This window comes from Trichomycterus rosablanca, chromosome 14 (genome assembly GCF_030014385.1).
Source record: "Trichomycterus rosablanca isolate fTriRos1 chromosome 14, fTriRos1.hap1, whole genome shotgun sequence".
NCBI classification, from domain to species: domain Eukaryota; kingdom Metazoa; phylum Chordata; class Actinopteri; order Siluriformes; family Trichomycteridae; genus Trichomycterus; species Trichomycterus rosablanca.
The window spans coordinates 9,694,211-9,717,795 of NC_086001.1; the positions used below are offsets into that span (position 1 = coordinate 9,694,211).

The 23,585-nt window shown below is 40.4% G+C and overlaps 1 protein-coding gene across 1 annotated transcript in view; it reads right to left on the bottom strand.

Annotated features, from left to right (window-relative positions):
• slit2 (slit homolog 2 (Drosophila)) overlaps positions 1-22,707 on the bottom strand; it is a 107,463-nt gene extending 84,756 nt beyond the window's left edge. Inside the window, exons 1-3 of the mRNA XM_063008169.1 lie at positions 22,538-22,707; positions 14,325-14,396; positions 5,589-5,660 (exon numbers count right to left, since the gene is read on the bottom strand). Coding sequence (XP_062864239.1) covers positions 5,589-5,660; positions 14,325-14,396; positions 22,538-22,707 — 314 coding nt within the window. The remainder of the gene's footprint in view (positions 1-5,588; positions 5,661-14,324; positions 14,397-22,537) is intronic.
• Between the last annotated feature and the right edge of the window lie 878 nt (positions 22,708-23,585).

Genomic DNA, 23,585 nt, shown 5'->3' on the forward strand with positions numbered 1-23,585 from the left:
GACTGTGGGAGGAAACCGGAGCTCCCGGAGGAAACCCACACAGACACAGGGAGAACATGCAAACTCTCTGAGGTGACAGTGCTACCCACCGAGCCACAGTGCCTACTCCTACCTCTATGTAATCAAACATTAATTGGAAGGATGGTGAAGTGGTCCGTCACTAAAGTTATGCTTATATTCTGACTCTTAACAACAAAACATACCATCCACTCCAGCAGTTTTATACTTTTTAGATCTCTTGAGTTCTTAGTTCTTTAGTAGATGACTTATTGTGCTGTTCTTTAGTCTGAGGTAGGAACCACTGGCAATCAAAGACTGTTACATCAACAAGGCCAATTCAACTTTCACTGAAATTGTCCAGCCAGTGCCTGACTGCATGGTAATCCGTAATTTAAAAAACATCTTTCATGTGAGTTTTGACATTTAAGCAGCCACATTGTTCCACTGTTGACAAAACAGAAACTAGGCAAACATGCCTCTGCAAGAGACTGGGTTCCTGAAAACCATTATAGGAACGGTTCTTTATGAAAAAGGTTACAAGTAACTGGTTTAATGCCAGCCAGGAGTATCATCCCCAACAGCAAGAATCGAGGTGTAAAAGCTCCCTCATTCAGCTTTCTTTATGCATGCTGGTAGGTAAAATATCCTCAGTGGCACCTGGAAATGTCATAGAGAGGTAAAGGTGTTGAGAGGTTGAAGAATTTGCAGAGCAGTGATGTTGATTCATTTCTCCACTAATTTACTGCAATATTTGGCTGGACCTGTCAACATGATGTCAATCTATTCAGTTGGCTCTTCTTCTCTTAACCCTGTTACTAAAGTTACATGAAGTTAATTTATACTTAGGGTGTGTTGCTGTCTTACTGTCTACATAGGCAGCTGACGTAGAGAGGATCTTAATAAGTCATCTACTTATAAGTAAGGTTATTCAAATGCACTACTTAGACAGCAATAACATTGGGTTTCACTTACTAAGCTAACACAGTTGGCATCATGCCATTCAAACCAATGGGATGAGGTGACACAACGCGCTAGCATCTCCCTCTGTGTACCGAAAACGATTAAACTGTCCCTGACAAGCCCAAACTTGCAAATACATGCAGTTGTACACGTTTATACAAATTAAAAATCAATTATATAATTAATGTACATTTGAAGATTTATTTACATTCTTTGCTTTGCATAGTCCGCCATATTTGTTATTTTTTTTGTGAGAATAGTCGTGCCGCACTGAATGCTGGGATTGCCTTCACCGCTAAGGCAGCATCAGATGCTCCCTCGTTCCTCACTCAAAATACTGTTGAAATTTTAAGATACCTTACTAGGCAGCATTTTAAGGCATCCAGGATTTCAAACAGCCTCCTTCTCAGGAGCGCGCATAGGATGGCGTAAAATGCTGTCTATGTAGAGAGCACACTAGGTTTTCGAACACACCCTTAGTGTTTTGCCAGTTTATTGATATACCTGTTGTATATTCATAATTTTTAATTTCTTTATTTGAATAATTTAATGTAGACCTTATTTTGGGTAGTTACACTAGCTGGCTTGGATATGTTTGTGTTAAAATCCATTTAAGCTTCTGAACCAAGTGGAGGAACTCTCCAGCCTGCTTTGAGGATTTAACCAATAAGGTGATTAACATAACTCTCTTAAGTGCTGATCTTATTGTTGAAATATGGGGCTTGTTTTGTTGATATATGCTAAATTAATTACAAAAATTCAATTGGGAAGATGGCAAGACTTCTGGACAAAATGTTAGTAGGGCAAAAACAATCATAAAGCTCTAACAAGGATGGCTTAGGTGCACTTGTTCCCTTAGACGGAGAGTTATCTCCAAATCAATACAGATTACAGAAATAGGTGTGGGATTTCCCAGGATGGCAATGCTCCCATCCACAAGATATGGTGGGGTTACTAAATTATTAAGTCAGTTCTATTTATCAAAACTAAAGAGCTCATGTGCTATAATGGTAATGGAGGTCCGGAGGTTTGAATCCTAAGTGAACCTAGACATTGGTCCCAAGCCCGGATAAATAGGAGGGTTGCGCCAGGAAGGTCATCCAGCGCATAAATTGTGCCAAATCAAATATGCAGTCGAATGATCCCCTGTGGCGACCCCTAACGAATGACCCCCAAGTCGAAAGGAATAAATTATTAAGTTGTATAACCCAGTGGAAATTTTAGGAAAGATTTGGAACCAAATTGTTGGTTATATATTAAAACCCCATTTTTAGAAAAGATGGAACATAAAATTGTTCTGAACTTTTAATTAGCTGAGAAAAGTGTGTTTTAACTGGCAAACTGTTTGATACACTGATCAGAAATAACATTATGACCCCATTATGCCCCATATGCAACAAACTGTGATGCACTGTGTATTCTGACACCTTTCCATCAGAACCAGCATTAACTTCTTCATCAATTTGAGCTACAGTAGCTCGACTGTTGGATTGAACCACGTGGGCCAGCTTTCACTCCCCACGTGCATCAATGACCCTTGGCCGCCCATGACCCTGTCGCCGGTTTACCACTGTTCCTTCCTTGGACCACTTTTGATAGATACTGACCACTGCAGACCGGGAACACCCCACAAGAGCTGCAGTTGTGGACTTGCTCTGACCCAGTCATCTTTGTCAAACTCACTCAAATCCTTATACTTGCCCATTTCTCCTGCTTCTAACATCAACTTTGAGGATCAAATGTTCACTTGCTGCCTAATATATCCCACCCACTAACAGGTGCTGTGATGAAGAGATAATCAGTGTTATTCACTTCACCTGTCAGTGCTCATAATGTTATGCCTCGTCGGTGTATGTTACGCATGGCATATTGCAATCACTATGTAATACAGAGTTGTACCACTATCGTAACAGTCATTACAGTGAACAATTTATAGGCAAATTAACCCCAGAACTCAGTGACTGATCACTATCAATATTTACTGTTAAACCAGGTAAACCAGTAGCAGAAATCAGTGAAATATCAACACTGCTGTGAAATATGTATGTAAATGTATGTAAATGTTTGAGTTCAGCTGTATCTATTAAATAGTTTTGTATATGCTATATGTCTGTCTGTCTGTTTAATCATATCTATCTGTGTTTCTATTTATATATCAAACCAGTCTGTCAGTCTGCCTGTCAGTCCATCTGTGTATGTGATATATTGGCACTTTAATTAAAGATGTACAATTTAGAAGGTGTAAATATAAACTTAAACTGACTCCAGCACACCCACATATACACACGTTCACATCGTGTAAAGATAAGCCACCTCAGAGTGTGTGTGTGTGTGTGGAATGTAAGTGGCGGGGGAGTTACCCAGTGGGAAAATGGGCAAGGGGGGTTGAAAGCTTTAAGAGCGTAATTCCAGTTTCCACTGTCACTCTCAGAAAAAGTTGTGTGTGTGTGTGTGTGTGTGTGTGTGTGTGTGTGTGTGTGTGTGTGTGTGCGTTCCCTAGGGCTGAGCTGGCTGTCACACAACAATGTCTCCTCGTCAAATTCTCCAGACCACAACACTAACCTACATTACGCACAAACCCACAACACACTGTTAATGTACGGGCTCGCGTAGTCTAACACACTCTCAGACACATTCATACACACCTAGACAAACAGAACAGTTTTCAATAGATTAACCACACAAGATCATGCTGACAGATGAAAGAACTGTGACTTATTGTTTGTGCTATTTATATGCCACTTATATGGTGGCAGTACTTAAACCTGTGCTATTCAAATACTCTTTAACTGACGTGCGTTTTCACCACCTTAAGAGCTAGATAGATCATTGTGTAATCATTATATAACAAGATTTTTTATTTATTATGTCTTTATTAAAGCCAGAGCTGAAAATCCCAGCAATACTGACACAACCATCAACTTATGATTCTTGGTAAACTACAGTAATCTACAGTAATGGCTAATGGATCAACAGAAGCAGGAACATCACTACAAATTATGGTCACATCTTTGTAGGTAAGTGATTTAAACCTCAAGACACTACACATGTTTATTCCTTTATTTAATACGCTGCATTCAAGTGACATTCAACATTAAGAGTGAAGAAAAAATGCACAGACACATCTAGTCATATTGGGGTCTGCTTTTTACAAGGCATATGCATTTCTTTTCACAGTGCCCCGAATGTGTGTTAATCAAATCAAAGCCAATAGATTTAAGTCAGGTAACACTTGGGATGCTTTTAGAACAGATGAGGAGTTACTTAAGCACTTATTAGCTGCATTTCCTTCATTCATTCAATTAAATGTGTCCAAACCTTGAACAATGTGGTGTAAAATTAGTTGGTGACTATGAAATGTCTGATTCAGAAATACCTGCTAACTAAAGAGATGCAAGTGCAAATTGAAAATGTGCAAATTGAAGTGCTTCAGAAATACCCACAAATAGAAAAGAGTCAAATATATCTGTACACCAGAATGATTTAGAATATCTGTACACTAGAGGGATGTAGAAATATCTAAATTTTTAAGTCATTAAAGAATGTTTGCAAATATCCTCAGTCTGATGTAATTTAAAAGTATTTACTCAAAAGTAAACCAAAATACTTCAGAAATAGCTGCAAGATATTGAAAGTAAAAAAGTCAAAAATATATATCTGTGAAGTATTTGCTACATTATCTCCTAATTTTAAATTGATCTGATGAAGAGAAATACTAGTGAATGGAAAAGAATAGCTGCAAATATAAGTTATACACTGACCAGGCATGACATTATGAACACTGCCAGGTGAAGTGAATAACACTGATTATCTCTTCATCACGGCACCTGTTAGTGGGTGGGATATATTAGGCAGCAAGTGAATATTTTATCCTCAAAGTTGATGTGTTAGAAGCAGGAAAAATGGGCAAGCGTGAGAATTTGAGTGAGTTTGACAAGGGCCAAATTGTGATGGCTAGACGACTGGGTCAGAGCATCTCCAAAACTGCAGCTCTTGTGGGGTGTTCCCGGTGTGCAGTGGTCAGTATCTATCAAAAGTGGTCCAAGAAAGAAACAGTGGTAAACCAGTGACAGGGTCATGTGCAGCCAAGGCTCATTGATGAATGTGGGGAGCGAAGGCTGGCCCGTGTGGTCAGATCCAAAAGACGAGCTACTGTAGCTCAAATTGCTGAAGAAGTTAATGCTGGTTCTGATAGAAAGGTGTCAGAATACACAGAGCATCACACTTTGTTGTGTATGGGGCAGCAAAAGAGAGACCAACACAATATTAGCAAGGTGGTCATAATGTTATGCCTGATTGGTGTATATACTGTAGATAGATAGATAGATAGATAGATAGATAGATAGATAGATAGATAGATAGATAGATAGATAGATAATATATGCAAATGAAGTCAGTTTTAAAATATTTTATATTTTATAAATTATATTTAGAAATAACAGCAATATAAATAAATATGATGAAAAAAGTTAAAATATTAATAATTAATAAGCCAATCACCCACAGATCACTGCAGAATGCAGCACCTGTGAAGTAGAACAGGTGATAACTGATTTTTGGTGGTTTCACTGGACATAATGTTCAGGCTCTGACACCTCATGAGTAGTAAAGCACTTTTTGTCACTCACAGTCTCTCCAGCTCCTTCAGGTCCTGAAACGCTCCACGCTCAATAATGCTGATCTTGTTCTCCATAAGGTGTCTGAAACAAAGACATAATGACAGGGTGAGTAAAACACAATTATGCAGCCATCTCTTTTGGCTCCGGGGGCACGGTACAATGGCTGACCCTGCGCTCTGACCCCAGCTTCCAAACAAGCTGGGATATGCGCATGTGTATGTGACAAACACAGGCATTCCTATAGAACTGCCCTATATTAAGTTGACATTATAATGACATTGCTGTATTGCTTACTTATATGTACCTTTTCAAACTTTAAAACCCTAAACTCCCAATGTATCTTCAAGTTCTCATTTTAAATTCTGCTGTAGTGATTGCAGGTGCCTGTGTGTCATGCTATACTCACCACAAATTACTTTTTTGATTAATTATTTTGTTTAAATCCTATATAAACTACACATTCTGTTTTCTTCTGAGAGGGTTCTGATATGAATCATTCCACCCACATGTGGTTTAGGGCTGCCATCCCAACAATGCTGTTCCAATGCAGTAATCTGCATTGATGGCACTCACAACATCCAGAAACTCGCCATCGGACTTTAATCTTAATTGTATTTTTCTGTCTTTTGTATGTTTTTATTTAATCTAATTTAAATTCAGAATATCCTCTAGGCCACCCAAGTAGGATGGGTCTCCGTTGAGTCTGGTTCCTCTGAAGGTTTCCTCTTTAAAATATACAGGCAGTTTTTTCTTGCCACTGTTGCCTTCAGCTTGCTCATTAGGGGTTTATAGACCTGGAATCTGTAAAGTTGCTTTGAGACGATGTGTATTGTAAAAAGCGCTAGACAAATAATCTTGACTTGACTTGGCTGACCCTTTATGTTAAACTGCTTAACCCTGAAGCATGAAGTCTTAAACATTAACAATAATCCTGAACCGAAGATTTTAATTCCCAAACTTTAAATCACTATGCCTAAATCATAAACCCTAACCCTCAAACCATAAACTTAAAAAGCATTAACAATAAAATAACAACCCTAAATCTTAAATCCAGTGATGCAGCACAAGTGGAAAGTAGATTAATTGCTAATCAAACTCATGTGGTTGATAAATAATAAAATATAATATAAATAAATAATATCTATCTATCCATCCATCCATCCATGTATCTATCTATCTACCCATAGATAGTTTACAAAGGCAGGCCTGGATCCCAAGCGACTCTTTATTTCTATGAATAAACTTTTACGTCCCCCCTCAGACTCCCTAGCTCCATCATCGGATTTATGTAATGCATTTCTTAACTTTTTCAAGGACCAAGTTTCAAACATCTACCAGGATATACTGAATGATCAGACATGTAATGATTTCTCATCTCCAATCTCTCTCTCATCTCCAATCTCTTTCGGTACTTCCTCTTCCCTGCACACTGCGTCTTTTGCATCTGTCAATCCTGTCTGCGTCACTAGAATTATAACAGGTTCCAAGACCACTACCTCACTCCTTGATCCTGCTCCTACAGTTCTTCTCAAGCAAGTTATTTCTTCTTTGTTGCCCTCTATTTGTATCATGTTCCGGTAGCTCTGAAAACTTCTGTTGTTACTCCCATAATTAAAAAACCTGATTTAGATAGCTCCATATTAAGTAACTACAGACCAATATCTAATCTCCCATTTATTGCAAAAATTCTGGAACGTGTCGTGGCATCCCAGCTACTAGACTACATGAATTCTAACAATCTTTTTGACACCTTTCAATCTGGTTTTCGTGCCCGTCATAGCACAGAGACTGCACTTTTGTGTGTACTCAACGACCTTCTTCTTTCCTCTGATAAAGGTTTTGCTTCTATCCTTTTACTTCTTGATCTTACTGCTGCTTTTGACACGGTTAACCATGAAATTCTCATAACCCGGCTCTCTGACATTGGTTTTTCCGGCATAGTTTTGACTTGGTTTAAATCTTATCTATCTGATAGGCATCACTTCGTTGGCATAGGTAAACACACATCTGATGTTGCTCCTGTTAAGCAGGGTGTCCCCCAGGGCTCAGTATTGGGACCGTTGCTGTTTCTTATTTACATCCTGCCCCTTGGTGAAATTTTCCGTCACCATGGGTTCAACTTTCACTGCTACGCTGAGGACACCCAGGTTCATCTAAACCTTATACCATCTGATTCTTTCCCACCCCATCCCTCACCGAGTGCATCTGTGATCTCAACTCATGGCTGTGTGCAAACTTTCTTCTATTGAATGCCCATAAGACGGAGTATCTCATTATCGGCTCCAAATTGGCTGTCTCTTCTCTCACTAACACATCCCTCACTATTGCTGGTATCTCTGTTCAGTCTTCGGCTAAGGCACGTAATCTCGGGGTGCTGCTCGACCCTCCCCTGTCATTGGAGCCACATATCAATTCATTGGCAAAGTCTGCCTTCTTCCAGCTTCGAAAGGTCACCCGTTTGCGTCCGTTCCTTTCGTTTAAAGCTGCTGAGACCCTGGTACATGCCTTTGTCACTTCAAAACTTGACAATTGCAATTCTCTCCTTTATGGACTCCCTTCAAAATCCCTCCGACCCTTGCAGATTGCTCAGAATGCTGCTGCCCGAGTACTGACCCGGTCAAAAAAACATGAACATATCACCCCGGTACTTGAACAACTCCACTGGCTCCCTGTCAAAAAACGTATCCAATATAAAATTTTAGTGCTCGCTTTCAAGGCACTTCATGGTCTGGCTCCCTTGTATCTGGCTGATCTTTTACATCGCTATGTCCCTTCCCGCAGGCTAAGATCGTTTGATGCTGGTCTCCTGGTTATACCCAGGTTTAGGTTGACCACCATGGGTGGTAGATCATTTAGTGTTGCTGCCCCGACACTGTGGAACTCTCTTCCTCTCCCTCTTCGTCTCTCTTCCTCTCTCTCTGAGTTTAAATCTCTTCTTAAAACGTTTTTGTTTACTCAACACTTTCATTCTCGTGTTTTTATTTGATTGTTGTTCTTGACTGTAACTACTATGTGAAGCGTCCTTGGGTATTATGAAAGGCGCTATATAAGTTGAATGTATTATTATTATCTACCACTTCATCCATCCATCTACCCATCCATCCATCTACCCATACATCCATCCATCCATCTATCTATCCATCTACCCATACATCCATCCATCCATCTATCTACCCATCCATCCATCTACCCATCCATCCATCCATCCATCTATCTACCCATCCATCCATCTATCTACCCATCCATCCATCTACCCATCCACATCCATCTACCCATCCATCCATCCATCTATCTATCCATCTACCCATCCATCCATCCATCCATCCATCCATCCATCTATCTACCCATCCACATCCATCTACCCATCCATCCATCCATCTATCTACCCATCCATCCATCCATCCATCTATCTACCCATCCATCCATCCATCTACCCATCCACATCCATCTACCCATCCATCCATCCATCCATCCATCTATCTATCCATCTACCCATCCACATCCATCTACCCATCCATCCATCCATCTATCTATCCATCTACCCATCCATCCATCCATCCATCCATCTATCTACCCATCCATCCATCTATCCATCCATCCATCCATCCATCTACCCATTCATCCATCCATCCATCTATCTACCCATCCATCTATCCATCTACCCATCCATCCATCCATCCATCCATCTACCCATCCATCCATAAATCCATCCATCCATCTATCTACCCATCCATCCATCCATCCATCCATCCATCCATCCATCTATCTACCCATCCACATCCATCTACCCATCCATCCATCCATCCATCCATCCATCTATCTACCCATCCATCCATCCATCCATCTACCCATCCATCCATCCATCATCTACCCATCCATCCATCCATCTATCTACCCATCCATCTACCCATCCATCCATCCATCCATCTATCTATCCATCTACCCATCCATCCATCCATCTATCTACCCATCCATCCATCTATCCATCCATCCATCTACCCATCCATCCATCCATCCATCCATCTACCCATCCATCTATCCATCTACCCATCCATCCATCCATCCATCTATCTACCCATCCACATCCATCTACCCATCCATCCATCCATCCATCCATCCATCTACCCATCCATCCATCCAGCCACCCATCTATCTATCTATCTATCTATCTATCTATCTATCTATCTATCTATCTGTCTGTCTGTCTGTCTGTCTGTCCGTCCGTCCGTCCGTCCGTCCATCCACCATGACATGTAAACCATCGACTTTGCCAATCTTAACTTTAATAACTAAAATAGACCCTCACAATTACATCATGATCCCCCAAAACCTATAACCTTTAACCCTAACCTTACCATCAGACCATCACTCTCAAACCCAGATTTTTTAAATCCAAACTCTACCCCATAAACACCCAGCACTAGCCACTTAATCATTAACCCTAAAGCTTCAATCATAAATGGTAGCCCTGTCATTCTAAACTCTTAACCCAATAGCCTAGCCCCTGAACCCAAACCAGAAAGCTTTGAACCATAATTTTGGTAATATGAGACCACTGCTCATAAACCGTCACTTCATTATAAGTGTGTGTGTGTGTGTGTAGCCTGCCGGTTACAGTGTGGTTATTTTACCATGCTGGCACTGAGCCAAAACCTGGTTTACCATACACACACACACACACAAGTATAATGACTCACTTTGAAACTTCACTCGGTGTGAGTTCTTTATTGGGGAAATGAATGAACAGCTCAACGTGTTCATTCATAAGAGAGCAAGAAAGAGAGAGAGCAAGTAAGCGAGAGTACGAGGAGAAAAATGAGAGAGCGAGAAAGAGAAACAGAGTGAAAGTGTGAGAAAGAGACAGGAAGAGAATGAGACGAGAGAAAATAGGTGCTTTGTGAAACTAATCCCTGCGCTATAAGGGTAAACTTGTTCTTACATGATCCCACTGTACGCCTAACATACCCTCAATACACTCAACACACTCTCACACTAGCGCGGAGCTCGCATTACATTAACAATCAGTTTGTACTCAAACAAGTGTGTGTAAGGTTCATTTACACAATAATGCTCCTATTGTGAAACTTTACCTTTTTCTTGTTCTGCCACTCGGCCTTTATGTCTTTCTGTTTCTCTCTTTGACTTTCTCATTTTTTCTTGTTTCTCATGGTTTTCTGATTTGGCTCAATTATATAAACAAACCATTTACAGTAATAAGACGAGTGTCTCAGCAAATCTGCGTAAAGTATTCATTCTTTTACGATGACAGAATTGCTTTCTTGCTCTTGCACCAAACCACACACAAACACAAAAATGCCCTATGATTAAGGCCCTACTAAATTCAAGGGAAAATGTGCTTAATTTCATGGACCTTGTTTTTAAAAAAAAATCACATTTCACGGATCTTTACAGAAAAGTGACACATTTCACGACAGTCATTAAATTACACTCATAAATTGAATGATAGAATAAATGGAAGCTACAATATACAGCACAGCCTACCTTAATAGTTGAATGTAAACCTAGAACATTCAGTGACATCCATGTTTTGACACACACCCCCTCCTGTGTCCACAGAATTGGTCACCTGAGTGGTGTTTTTAGCCGTTTAAGACTTCAACATCTTGGACATTTTGCCTAACCACTTGCTAGTGTAACCGAGCGTCTTTAGAGTTTGCTACGTTTATAAAGTAAGAAATAAACTGTACATAGACAAATTATTAGGAGCTTAATACATTACTGGCTGGTTCTTTCAAGCACAGACTACAGAGAGATGATCACATATGTAGAGAAGCACACTTTTCTATTAATTATGGAATCCCCAAAGGGACAAAATGCACTAATATGTAAACACATACATCAAACATTGTCAGCACACTACACCACAGAAAAGTCTGTTATACTAACTTAATTATGAAGCCGTATGATTGCTAGGACTGCCTCATATTGCATATTTTGCCTCATATTTTATACGCTATGCGAATGAAAAATGTTAAATCGCTAAACACAAACCTTGAATTTTGAATTTTACACAGGTATTACACAGGAAATGGCTTATTTTACAGTTCATGGTGCGTTTTTCACGGCCGTGAATTAGGTAGGGCCTTACCTATAATTTATTAAATAATATAATAAAGATACATGCTTAAAATGCATCACAGGGCGCCCAGGTGGCGCAGCGGGATATCCGCTAGCACATCAGCACCAAGATTCTGAACTTCTCGGTTCGAAACTCCATCTAGCGGGTATAATTGGCAGTGCCTGCAGCAGACACTAATTGGCCGCCGTGTCTGCTGGGTGGTATAACCGGACTATGAGGGTGGGGTCTTCAAACGCTGTTTAAGGACACTGGTTAGCAGATAGAGGCGCCTGTGCATAGTGTATGGGCATAGTGTATGGGCATCGCCCTTGCCCCTGAACCTTTATCCCTAAAGATTAAACCCAACAAGTCCAATACCTTTAACACAAACCATGAACAGATAGTCTAACTTCAAACTTAGTTGCTTAATTGTATAGTTCACTACACTTGCTGCGGATGGCTTGGTGGCTCTGTGGGTAGAACTATCACCCAGGACCTCCCAGGAGTTTGCATGTTCTCCTAGTGTCTGCATGTGCTTCCTCTGGGTGCTCTGGTTTCCTCCCACAGTCCAAAGACATGCAGTCATTTTAACTGGAGATACTAAAGTTCCTCTAGGTCTCTGTGTGTATTTGACCTGTGATGGACTGGCAACCTGTCCAGGGAGTTTGGTCCTGCCTTTGGCCCAGTGAATTGTACCCACCGTGACCCTAATAGGATGAAGCGGTGGTAAAACAGACAAGGAATGAATGAATGACTACACCTGCTCCAGTCATCTATTCAGGTTTTTTGTCTCTTGTATGTGTATCAAACATTTTAAACCTGCACAAAACTACATCACAGGTCCCCCTTGTCATGCATAAAGCATGGACTCCACAAGTTTTTTTCTGTTGTAGCACAGCTTTAGCAGCAGTGGTCTTAGTGGTCTTTGTTCCACGTTTCCCAAAGATCCACATATTGAATTGAGAACTGGGGAATTTGGAGGGAAAATGGAACTCATGTGTCCTTGTCATATTGTCTTGTTCCTAAAACCATTCCTGAACAATTTTTGCTTTGTGGCAGGGCACATTATTCTGATGAAAGAGGCCAGTGTCATTAAAAAATACCACTGTCATGAAGTGGTGTACTTGATCTGCAGCAATGTTTAGGTAGATGGTACATGTTAAAATAACATCCACATGAATGGCGGGACCTGAGGTTTCCCAGCAGAACATTGCCCAGAACGTCACGCATTTGCTTCCCAAATGCATCAATGAGCCTTGGGCGCCAATGATCCTGTCACCAGTTTACCAGTTGTCCTTCCTTTGATCACTAACCACTCCATGCTGGAAATACCCCACAAGACCTGCCGTTTCAAAGATGCTCAGACCCAGTGGCCACAAGTACAAAGTAGTCAAAGTCGATCAGATTCTTATGTTTGCCCATATTTTCTGCTTCAAACACACACAACTTCTTTGCCTAATATATCTCACCTGTCGACCCGGAGCCTGTGTGAAGAGATACTCATTGTCATTCACTTCACCCGTCACTGGTTTTAATGTTATGGCTGATTGATGTATGTCTTATTTAAGAAATGGCTATATGCAGTATAGTCTGCCAATCATCTCCTTATTAACCTTTGTTTCAATACTGGGTCTTCCCAAAACTGTTGTCACCCACTGTATGTTGTAATAAAGACTTTATTTCTTATCCACTAAACTTTACAGTTGTCACTAATCCAAGATTTGTCTGACAAAGGGCCAAGTGGTAACAGTATATACTGTAGATAAAATGCATTTTCGCTGAGTCCGACAGTAGTGTGCTTTACACCGCTCCAGCCCAAGTTCATGTTCTTTTTTTATATGCATTTTCTCCTCATTTTTAGCGTGTCCAATTTTTACCTGATTGCATTATGCCTCCTCTCGATTGAGGAGAGTGAACTGACACATGCCCCCTGCGACACATGTGCAGTACCCGACTGCATCTTTTCACCTGCATGAGGCAAGTTCATATGCCAATCAGCCCTGTGCAAGGAGAGCCACACCTTGTCCATATTATGCCTCGACTCTGTGTGCAGACGCCATCAATCAGCCAGCAGAGGTAGTAACTGCATCAGTAATGAGGTCCCTGTCCGGCTCCCTACCTGGATGAACAACAGCCAAACGTTGTTCATATAGCAGCCCAGCCCCGCCGGATGGCAGAGCTGAGATGATATGATGTATTTGAAAAAAATTTTTTTTGGCTTGACTGCTAAATTGAATGCATCAAGAATCCAACAAATAGTTCCTTTGCTGATGTAGCTTTTAATTGTGTGTATGTGGGACTAATAAAGGATTATCTTATCTTATGTATGTGGCCTACAGCATTGTGACCGAGCTGTTGTTGCTGCTAGAGGCAAAATATAGCTGAGCAAGGCAGCCCTAGAAGGACAGAAATACATCCAATTGACTTGTTGGAAGGATGTTATCCTATGAAAGTGCCACCTTAAGAGGGTAATGTAATTCTACTGCCAGTATTCGCATATAGAGATTGCATTACTCTATGCTTGATCTTATGCTCCTTTGACTGTGGCTAAAATAGCTAAAGACGCTAGGGGGACGCACAGGCATCGTCGGCCATCGATCGTACTTTGGCATCTCATTTTGCACCGGCATGACTGTAACATTTAAAACATGTAGGAGTATACTTACAGCACTCGGAGATTCCGGAGCCCCACAAAATCGGCCTTTGTGATTTTGGTCAGATTATTGTTGTTGAGGTCACTGTGTGGATGCAAACACACACACACACACACACACACACACAGACAGACACACAAGAAAGGAATTTAGACCACACACTCTTTGCACAGAAATACTGCAGGCAGTGTCTAGATTAGACATCGGGCTATAAATCTGGATTTTATTAGCAGTAATAAAAATATATCTAATGCTCTAGGGCAATTCCAACATTATATGTACAGAAGTATTGGGACACCCCTTGTCATTTACAGTTGCTAACAGGTGTAATAAATCAATTATATAAAGGAAATGATTGCAGCAGCAAACTTTGCAGCAACAGATTTAAAAAAAGGTTCTTTCCTGTTCCAGCATGACTGAAGAAAAGTTTGTTTAAAGGCTGCACAGAGCTCTGATCTCAGCCCTACTGAACAGTTTTGGAACTGGAACATCAATTGAGGCTTTCCTGACCAACATCAGTGCCCAGCCATACACATGCTGCTTTGACTAACTAGGCACAAATTCCCACAGACTTAGTTCAAAGTCTTGTGACAAGCCTTCTCAGAAGAGTGTCTGTTGTCATAGCTAAAAAGACCACACAGAGGTCACTCCAGTTCAATATTATTTGTTTTTGACATGGGATGTGCAACAAGCTCATGGTCAGGTGTCCGAATACTTTTGTCCATATACAGTAGTGCATGTCATGGATATGGAAACTTGTGTTTTACTGCATGCATACATTTAAAATTAATGCTAAAACAACACAGTTTGCACATCTTGAGGTTTCAGTCAATATTCAACAGTTAGATTCAATACAATTCAATGATTACAGATACAGTTAAAGTCAAATGTTTATATTAATCAGTCTTTGGATTTCAATATTTTCTGCAACTGTTCATTTTTCTGTAACAACATACTTCTTTGCTAAAATGACCTTCACTTCCTCTCAAAAGTTTATAGTAAATTTACTTAAAAACCTAAAACCTTCTGGTAAATTCTTCTGATTTAAAGATATACCTAATATGTGCTTGTTTGTCCTCTTTTTAGCTAATATTGGACAAGCTTCTAGCACATCTCTGGTAAAATCTTTAACAGCCACTCCAGCATATTTGTTGGTTTTCTACAAGTCCACATATTCTCGGTATGCTGAACTGATGACTCTGAGAGAGCCAGTAGAAATGTGTGATTTAATCCTAATCTAGCCATCCCAAAACCACATTTGGCATAAATCTTGTGTCATTATTTGTTCTAACAACAAAATGCACCTACAAGACCCAACGTTCTGACTGATGGTTTGGCCTTTCTTTCCAATCTTGGCAAATAATCTATTGATTTATGTATTTGTACCTACAAACAATTGTTGGCACTGATGATGAGACCTGAAGTTGTTCCAGGTAACTTTAAAATCTATGAGACAATTTCTCCATAGTGCTCCATAGATTTTCCAATTGAAATGCTTGTGGCTTAGTCAAATGGGTGCAGTCCACAAGTCCTATTTATATAACCGCAGAGAAGTCACCAGCTGTTGTCAATCATAATTACTAATAAGGAATTAATGCACCATGCCATATAACTGACATTATGGAATTCCACACCACCAAATCTAAGTTGCTGTTTGATTATGATGAATTCAGCAGCTTCATCCATTTTTTAATGGATGGTTTTAAAAAAGAAATGTAGCAAATATTTAATCACAGAAAATGACATGGCATAGACTTTATGGGTGTCAGAACACAGGTTAAATTTTGGTGTTTGCATTGCTGATACGCTGTGGATCATTTTTGTTTGAAAAATGTAGTGTCTAAAAAAGACAATTAAGTACTATACAATTAAATAAGCAAAATAAGCAAAGCAAGAAAACCATATAAAAGCACTTTGTAGTTCTACAATTACTGACTGTAGTCCATCTGTTTCTCTACATACTTTGTTAGCCCCCTTTCATGCTGTTCTTTAATGGTCAGGACCTCTACAGGACCACCACAGAGCAGGTATTATCGGTGGATTATTCTCAGTACTGCAGTGACACTGACATGGTGGTGGTGTGTTAGTGTGTGTTATGTTGGTATGAGTGGATCAGACACAGCAGCGCTAATGGAGTTTTTAAACACCTCACTGTCACTGCTGGACTGAGAATAGTCCACCATCCCCAGCCAACAAGACCCCGTGGGCAGCGTCCTGTGACCACTGATGAAGGTCTAGAAGATGACCAACTCAAACAGCAGCAATAGACGAGCGATGGTCTCTGACTTTACATCTACAAGGTGAACCAACTAGGTAGGAGTGTCTAATAGAGTGGACAGTGAGTGGACACGGCATTTAAAAACTCCAGCAGCGCTGCTGTGTCTGATCCACTCATACCAGCACAACACACACTAACACACCACCACCATGTCAGTGTCACTGCAGTGCTTAGAATCATCCACCACCCAAATAATACCTGCTCTGTGGTGGTCCTGTGGGGGTCCTGACCATTGAAGAACAGAGTGAAAGCAGGCTAAAAAGGTATGCAGAGAAACAGATGGACTACAGTCAATAATTGTAGAACTTCAAAGTGCTTCTATATGGTAAGTGGAGCTGATAAAGGAGGACCAAGGAGGTGGTTTTAATGTTATGGCTGATCAGTGTAGTACTTTAAGTATTTTCCCTGTGCTTTAAACAATGTTTTCATTGCAAGGTTGCTGATGCATGGAACTGCTATTTAATTTTAATACCACATTGACCCTTGTGTAGGGGAGGGTCAGGGGTCAGTCCACATTCAGTTACATGAGTAGAACAGGACACTCACTTTAAAATGAAAACTCTAGGAGGCCGGGCAGGCTTTTTCTTATCAGGGCTCGGTAATTAAAGTGGGTTATAGTTCCATGGGTATAAGCACAGACACTGAGAATCTGTTGTTTTTTTCCCTTATTATTTCCTCATGTTTACTTAGTTACTTAGTTACTTCTAACTAAGTATTAATAAATAACACTGAATATTATGACTAATAATCTGTATTGCACAAATAGCACAGCTATTTAAAGGTAAAATGTTATATCCTAAAACATACAACACCTATTATTATTGTTAATATAAATATAAGCACATATATTAATAACCTAAAACATTATGTAGGAACTGGTTATACTAATAATAAGGCAACTTTAATGTACACTTGGTCCTTTAACTTAATCTTAGTCTAAAAATTTGTAAATAATTATTTACAGCTACTACTATGCTGTAAGTCAAAAAGGATCCTCTGTACCTTTGCATATAACTTTGGCAGATGTTGATCAATTTTAAACATTGTCATAAACTGAAAATGTACTGTTTTAATTAGGGATGTAATGATGCACCACAAGACAGTTAAAAATCAATTCACATGTGTAACGATTCAAATCGGTTTACATGTATAATTAATCGATATTTACTTTAAACAGCAGAGGGCACTGGCGCTATTCACCTCGCCTGGTTGACGGCACTACAGGGTTGCCAGGTTCTGAATTTTCCAGCCAAATTTATTCATGTGAGGGTACTTTCTTTATTTGTATCATTCATTTATTTATTTAATGTGGGATTTGTTTTAAAATTTTATTTCAGTTTTTTTTACACAAAAAGGGAAATGTGCAGCATTGTTTTGCATAGTTTGTACCTACCTCAGAAATAAAAGGACATTCATTATTTAGATAAATAAAAGATAAGCACAAATACAGTATTTTATTTTATTTTTTTAAAGAGAAATAATAAAAGAAAACTTTGTCATAATTTGTCTTCAATTTCATTTTGTTTAAAAAAATCGTGAATCGCATCGCATCATGGGTAGAGTGTATCGTTACATATAATAATCACTTCATTGCAAATGCAATAGTGAAAGAACTATAATTTAAGAAAATATATATAAATGAATTAAGAGAACATTCCAAATATCTCTTCCACTCTATTCCAGCTCCAACACAAGCATCCTATTCTACTTTAGTGATGTGACATTGCTGTAATCATCACTATCGACTTGCAATAGGACCAGCTGAGTAGCAAAACAGTGCTGCTACTGCTTCTCTCACCCATTGTAGAATTTGGTGTAAGATTGATGATGTTGAGGAGCCTCGGCAAGGCTAAAATCAGGCAGATTTGACTGTGTAAAGAGGAAGCACTATTTGATTCCACCTGTTCCAATTTAAATTGATTGGAAGTTTAGAAAGGCACACTCTAGTGCACATAAGGGCTCTCAACATTATATTACTAGGACAAAAACCAAACCATAGATTCAGGGAACTGTCAGTGGACATCCATGATCAATAAGTTAGTAGTAGATGCTACTAAATAATAATATTCATACACAAATTAAATTTTTTATCAGTCTACAGTCTGTGTGATCAGATATTAAAGTAATTTGCCATTTATGTCTCTTGGATAATCCTCAGTTTAGCTGCAATATATATTTACTCACTCACTTTCTTAATCGCTTATCCAATCAGGGTCGCGGTGGGGTGCTGGAGCCTATCCCAGATTTTCAGTGGGCGCAAGGCACACAGTAACACCCTGGACGGGGCGCCAGTCCATCGCAGGGCAAACACACACACATTCACCTGTCAACCTGTCAACATTCACCAGCAATTCAGTGTCTCCAATTAACCTGACTGCATGTTTTTGGACTGTGGGAGGAAACCGGAGCTCCCAGAGGAAACCCACGCAAACTCCGCACAGAAAGGACCCGGACCACCACACCTGGGGTGTGAGGCGACAGTGCTACCCACTTAGCCACCATGCTGCCCAATATATATTTAGTAATTGGTAATTAAATACTAAATGTTTACTAACTTTACATGTATTATAGTGGTACAGTTTCCAGAAAAAACACTAAGTCTTTATTCCATAATATCTTTGTACTAATTCCACACTTTTTTGCAAGTACAGGTCAGTTTGATGACAGGTGCATTTTAAGACCTGTCTATTATATACAGTGTATCACAAAAGTGAGTACACCCCTCACATTTCTGCAGATATTTAAGTATATCTTTTCATGGGACAACACTGACAAAATGACACTTTGACACAATGAAAAGTAGTCTGTGTGCAGCTTATATAACAGTGTAAATTTATTCTTCCCTTAAAATAACTCAATATACAGCCATTAATGTCTAAACCACCGGCAACAAAAGTGAGTACACCCCTTAGTGAAAGTTCCTGAAGTGTCAATATTTTGTGTGGCCACCATTATTTCACAGAACTGCCTTAACTCTCCTGGGCATGGAGTTTACCAGAGCTTCACAGGTTGCCACTGAAATGCTTTTCCACTCCTCCATGACGACATCACGGAGCTGGCGGATATTCGAGACTTTGCGCTCCTCCACCTTCCGCTTGAGGATGCCCCAAAGATGTTCTCTTGGGTTTAGGTCTGGAGACATGCTTGGCCAGTCCATCACCTTTACCCTCAGCCTCTTCAATAAAGCAGTGGTCGTCTTAGAGGTGTGTTTGGGGTCATTATCATGCTGGAACACTGCCCTGCGACCCAGTTTCCGGAGGGAGGGGATCATGCTCTGCTTCAGTATTTCACAGTACATATTGGAGTTCATGTGTCCCTCAATGAAATGTAACTCCCCAACACCTGCTGCACTCATGCAGCCCCAGACCATGGCATTCCCACCACCATGCTTGACTGTAGGCATGACACACTTATCTTTGTACTCCTCACCTGATTGCCACCACACATGCTTGAGACCATCTGAACCAAACAAATTAATCTTGGTCTCATCAGACCATAGGACATGGTTCCAGTAATCCATGTCCTTTGTTGACATGTCTTCAGCAAACTGTTTGCGGGCTTTCTTGTGTAGAGACTTCAGAAGAGGCTTCCTTCTGGGGTGACAGCCATGCAGACCAATTTGATGTAGTGTGCGGCGTATGGTCTGAGCACTGACAGGCTGACCCCCCACCTTTTCAATCTCTGCAGCAATGCTGACAGCACTCCTGCGCCTATCTTTCAAAGACAGCAGTTGGATGTGACGCTGAGCACGTGCACTCAGCTTCTTTGGACGACCAACGCGAGGTCTGTTCTGAGTGGACCCTGCTCTTTTAAAACGCTGGATGATCTTGGCCACTGTGCTGCAGCTCAGTTTCAGGGTGTTGGCAATCTTCTTGTAGCCTTGGCCATCTTCATGTAGCGCAACAATTCGTCTTTTAAGATCCTCAGAGAGTTCTTTGCCATGAGGTGCCATGTTGGAACTTTCAGTGACCAGTATGAGAGAGTGTGAGAGCTGTACTACTAAATTGAACACACCTGCTCCCTATGCACACCCGAGACCTAGTAACACTAACAAATCACATGACATTTTGGAGGGAAAATGACAAGCAGTGCTCAATTTGGACATTTAGGGGTGTAGTCTCTTAGGGGTGTACTCACTTTTGTTGCCGGTGGTTTAGACATTAATGGCTGTATATTGAGTTATTTTGAGGGAAGAATAAATTTACACTGTTATATAAGCTGCACACAGACTACTTTTCATTGTGTCAAAGTGTCATTTTGTCAGTGTTGTCCCATGAAAAGATATACTTAAATATCTGCAGAAATGTGAGGGGTGTACTCACTTTTGTGATACACTGTATATACAATATGCACCGGCTGCGTGTTAACATTAGTGCCAACAGTGACCATTAATTTAAAGGTCACCCCCCCCCCCCCCCCCCGCTGTTTTTACTGCTGCTGTATTTCTGTTTATCACACCAGCTAACTGCCTTACATAGACTATGTATATGAATCGCTTATAACTACATATAATAATTAAGTGGTCGGTGGTACATTAGCGCATTCACTTTATGTAATTTAAGAAATAGTTGTCAAAAATGTGCATATAATTGTACAACCCCAAATCAGAAAAAGTTGGGACAGTATGGAAAATACAAATAAAATAAAAATTCAATGTTCCTCACATTTACTTATTGATTAGCACTTTCATTACATGACTTTTATTAGATTGCAGACAGGATGAACCTGAGATATTTCATGTTTTATCTGCTAAACATTTTATTTATTAAATAAACATCCATTACTGCATTTCAGGCCTGCAACACATTCCAAAAAAAGTTGGGACAGTAAAGCATTTACCACTTTTTAACGTTGCCATTCCCTTTCACCACACTTAAAATACGTTTTGGCACCATATTGACATCACCTGTTTGGAATCACATCATTATTTAGTTTTTCACCACATTACTAGCCCTAAATTGCCCTTGTCACAATTTTTTTAGAATGTGTTGCAGGTCTGAAATGCAGAAATGGATGTTTATTAATAAATGAAATATCTCAGGTTCATCCTGTCTGTAATGAAATAAAAGTTAAAGTAAATGTAAGGAACACTGCGTTTTTATTTTATTTGCATTTCCCATACTGTCCCATACTTTCTGATTTGGGGTTGTATAATTGAATCATATCTGGTGACGACTTTGTGCTGATATAATAAGGCTTGTTTGGCAGCATGGACTACTTGTCTCTTACCAAGGTCAGTAAAGAAACCTTTTTTTGTTCATGTGAACGCCTGAGTATGATTCTGATTTTAGAGCTGGGACTTTTTGCTGCAGTATCTAAGCTGTGGCAATGTAGAGCTTCAGTGACTGTGAACTGTTTCACCTGTGGAGTTTGCATGTTCTCCCTATTTACATTTACGGCATTTAGCAGACGCTCTTATCCAGAGCGACTTACAGAAGTGCTTCCATAGTAAACATTTCATTACTTTAGTCTAAGTAAACAACAGTCCAAGGACACAAATCTGCTAAAACCTGTTTTTTTTTATGAAAAGAAATGAATAAGAGTGTTAGTAAGTAAGTACAAATCAGCTTAAGTGCTTAGTAAAGAGGTGAGTTTTTAATCGTTTTTTAAAGACAGCAAGAGGAAGTCCCATGTCTGTGTGGGTTTCCTCCGGGTGCTCCGGTTTCCTCCTACAGTCCAAAGACGTGCAGTCAGGTTAATTGTTGATACTAAATTGTGAACTGATGAATCTTGTGTAACCAGTAACAACCTGTCCTGTCATGAATGCAAAACATGACGTCAAAATACTAATAATTAAATAAATGAATGGCACCAGACCAAGTCAGAGTTTGGGTTTTCTATGAACCTTGGCTTGGCAAAGTCAGCACTATTCCATGTCTTTTAATGTGTGCAAAATCTGATCAACTGTGTATATAGAAGTGTATATATGTGTGGGTGTTGCACTTACAGGCGCTCGGTGCTGCGCGGGATATCCCTCGGTACGCTCCGCAGTCCCTGCGCGTGGCAGTCCACCGTAGTCCCGACGCACGAGCACTGAGCCGGACAGAGCTGCGCTCGCGCCCCGTCGATGCTGAGCAGCGCCAGCGCCACACACAACGCCGCTCTCCAAACACACATGTCTATATCCTTTCTTTTCCCCTTTCCTGATATTTAAATACTCTCAAAGGGATCAAAAAAAAAAACAAAGCGGATGAACACGCGAGCGCTCAGACGGTGTAAAAACCCGGGCTGACAAAGTTAAATAATCCTTTTAAATCTGTGCAGAACCGGACAGCGCACGCGCGCTCTCTTTCATTCACAATAACGCACACGTAGTGCCACATGCATGCGCATACACAGCACAGCACATCAACAGCGGACGGGACTCGCGCACTCACGGTACAGACTGGTCCGGTGCGCGTGCATCTGGCATTTTTGCGCTTGTTTTAGAGAATGCGCGCTCCAAACCGCTACTGCTCCAAACACACGCGCACGGGTGTGTATGCTCTTTATGTATGCGCGTATTGGAACGCGAGTGTGTGCCAGTAATATGAGCTTTAATAAACCCAAACGGAACCGACCCAGGTCCAGTCCAGTCCAGTCCAGTAGCTCGAGCGTTCAGACGGGTCCGAAAAGCACACAGGATTATGAAGTAAGAGTTTATTCCTGTTCAGTAGTCAAATAATCCCAGTAAAGCATTTCTTCAGTTGGCTGGAGGATAGAGAGAAAAGTTGCAGTTCAGTTCAGTGCTGAACTCGGAGCAAGTGCAGCAGCGGCGGCGCGCGGGGACTTTTCGCTTCTAAATGGAAACCTGCTGCACGTGCACCGAGAGCGGCACAGCCCCGCCCCTCGCCTTCGCCCCGCCCCCTACTGCACGCGCCGAAAGAGAGAGAGAATTTTTAGTTGACGGTTAAAAACTTGTAACGGCTAAAACGTCCAAAAGCTACTAAAATTATTACGATTTTAAATAAGCAAAATATTATTAATTTATAGTTTATGAAATGTATTAATGTTAT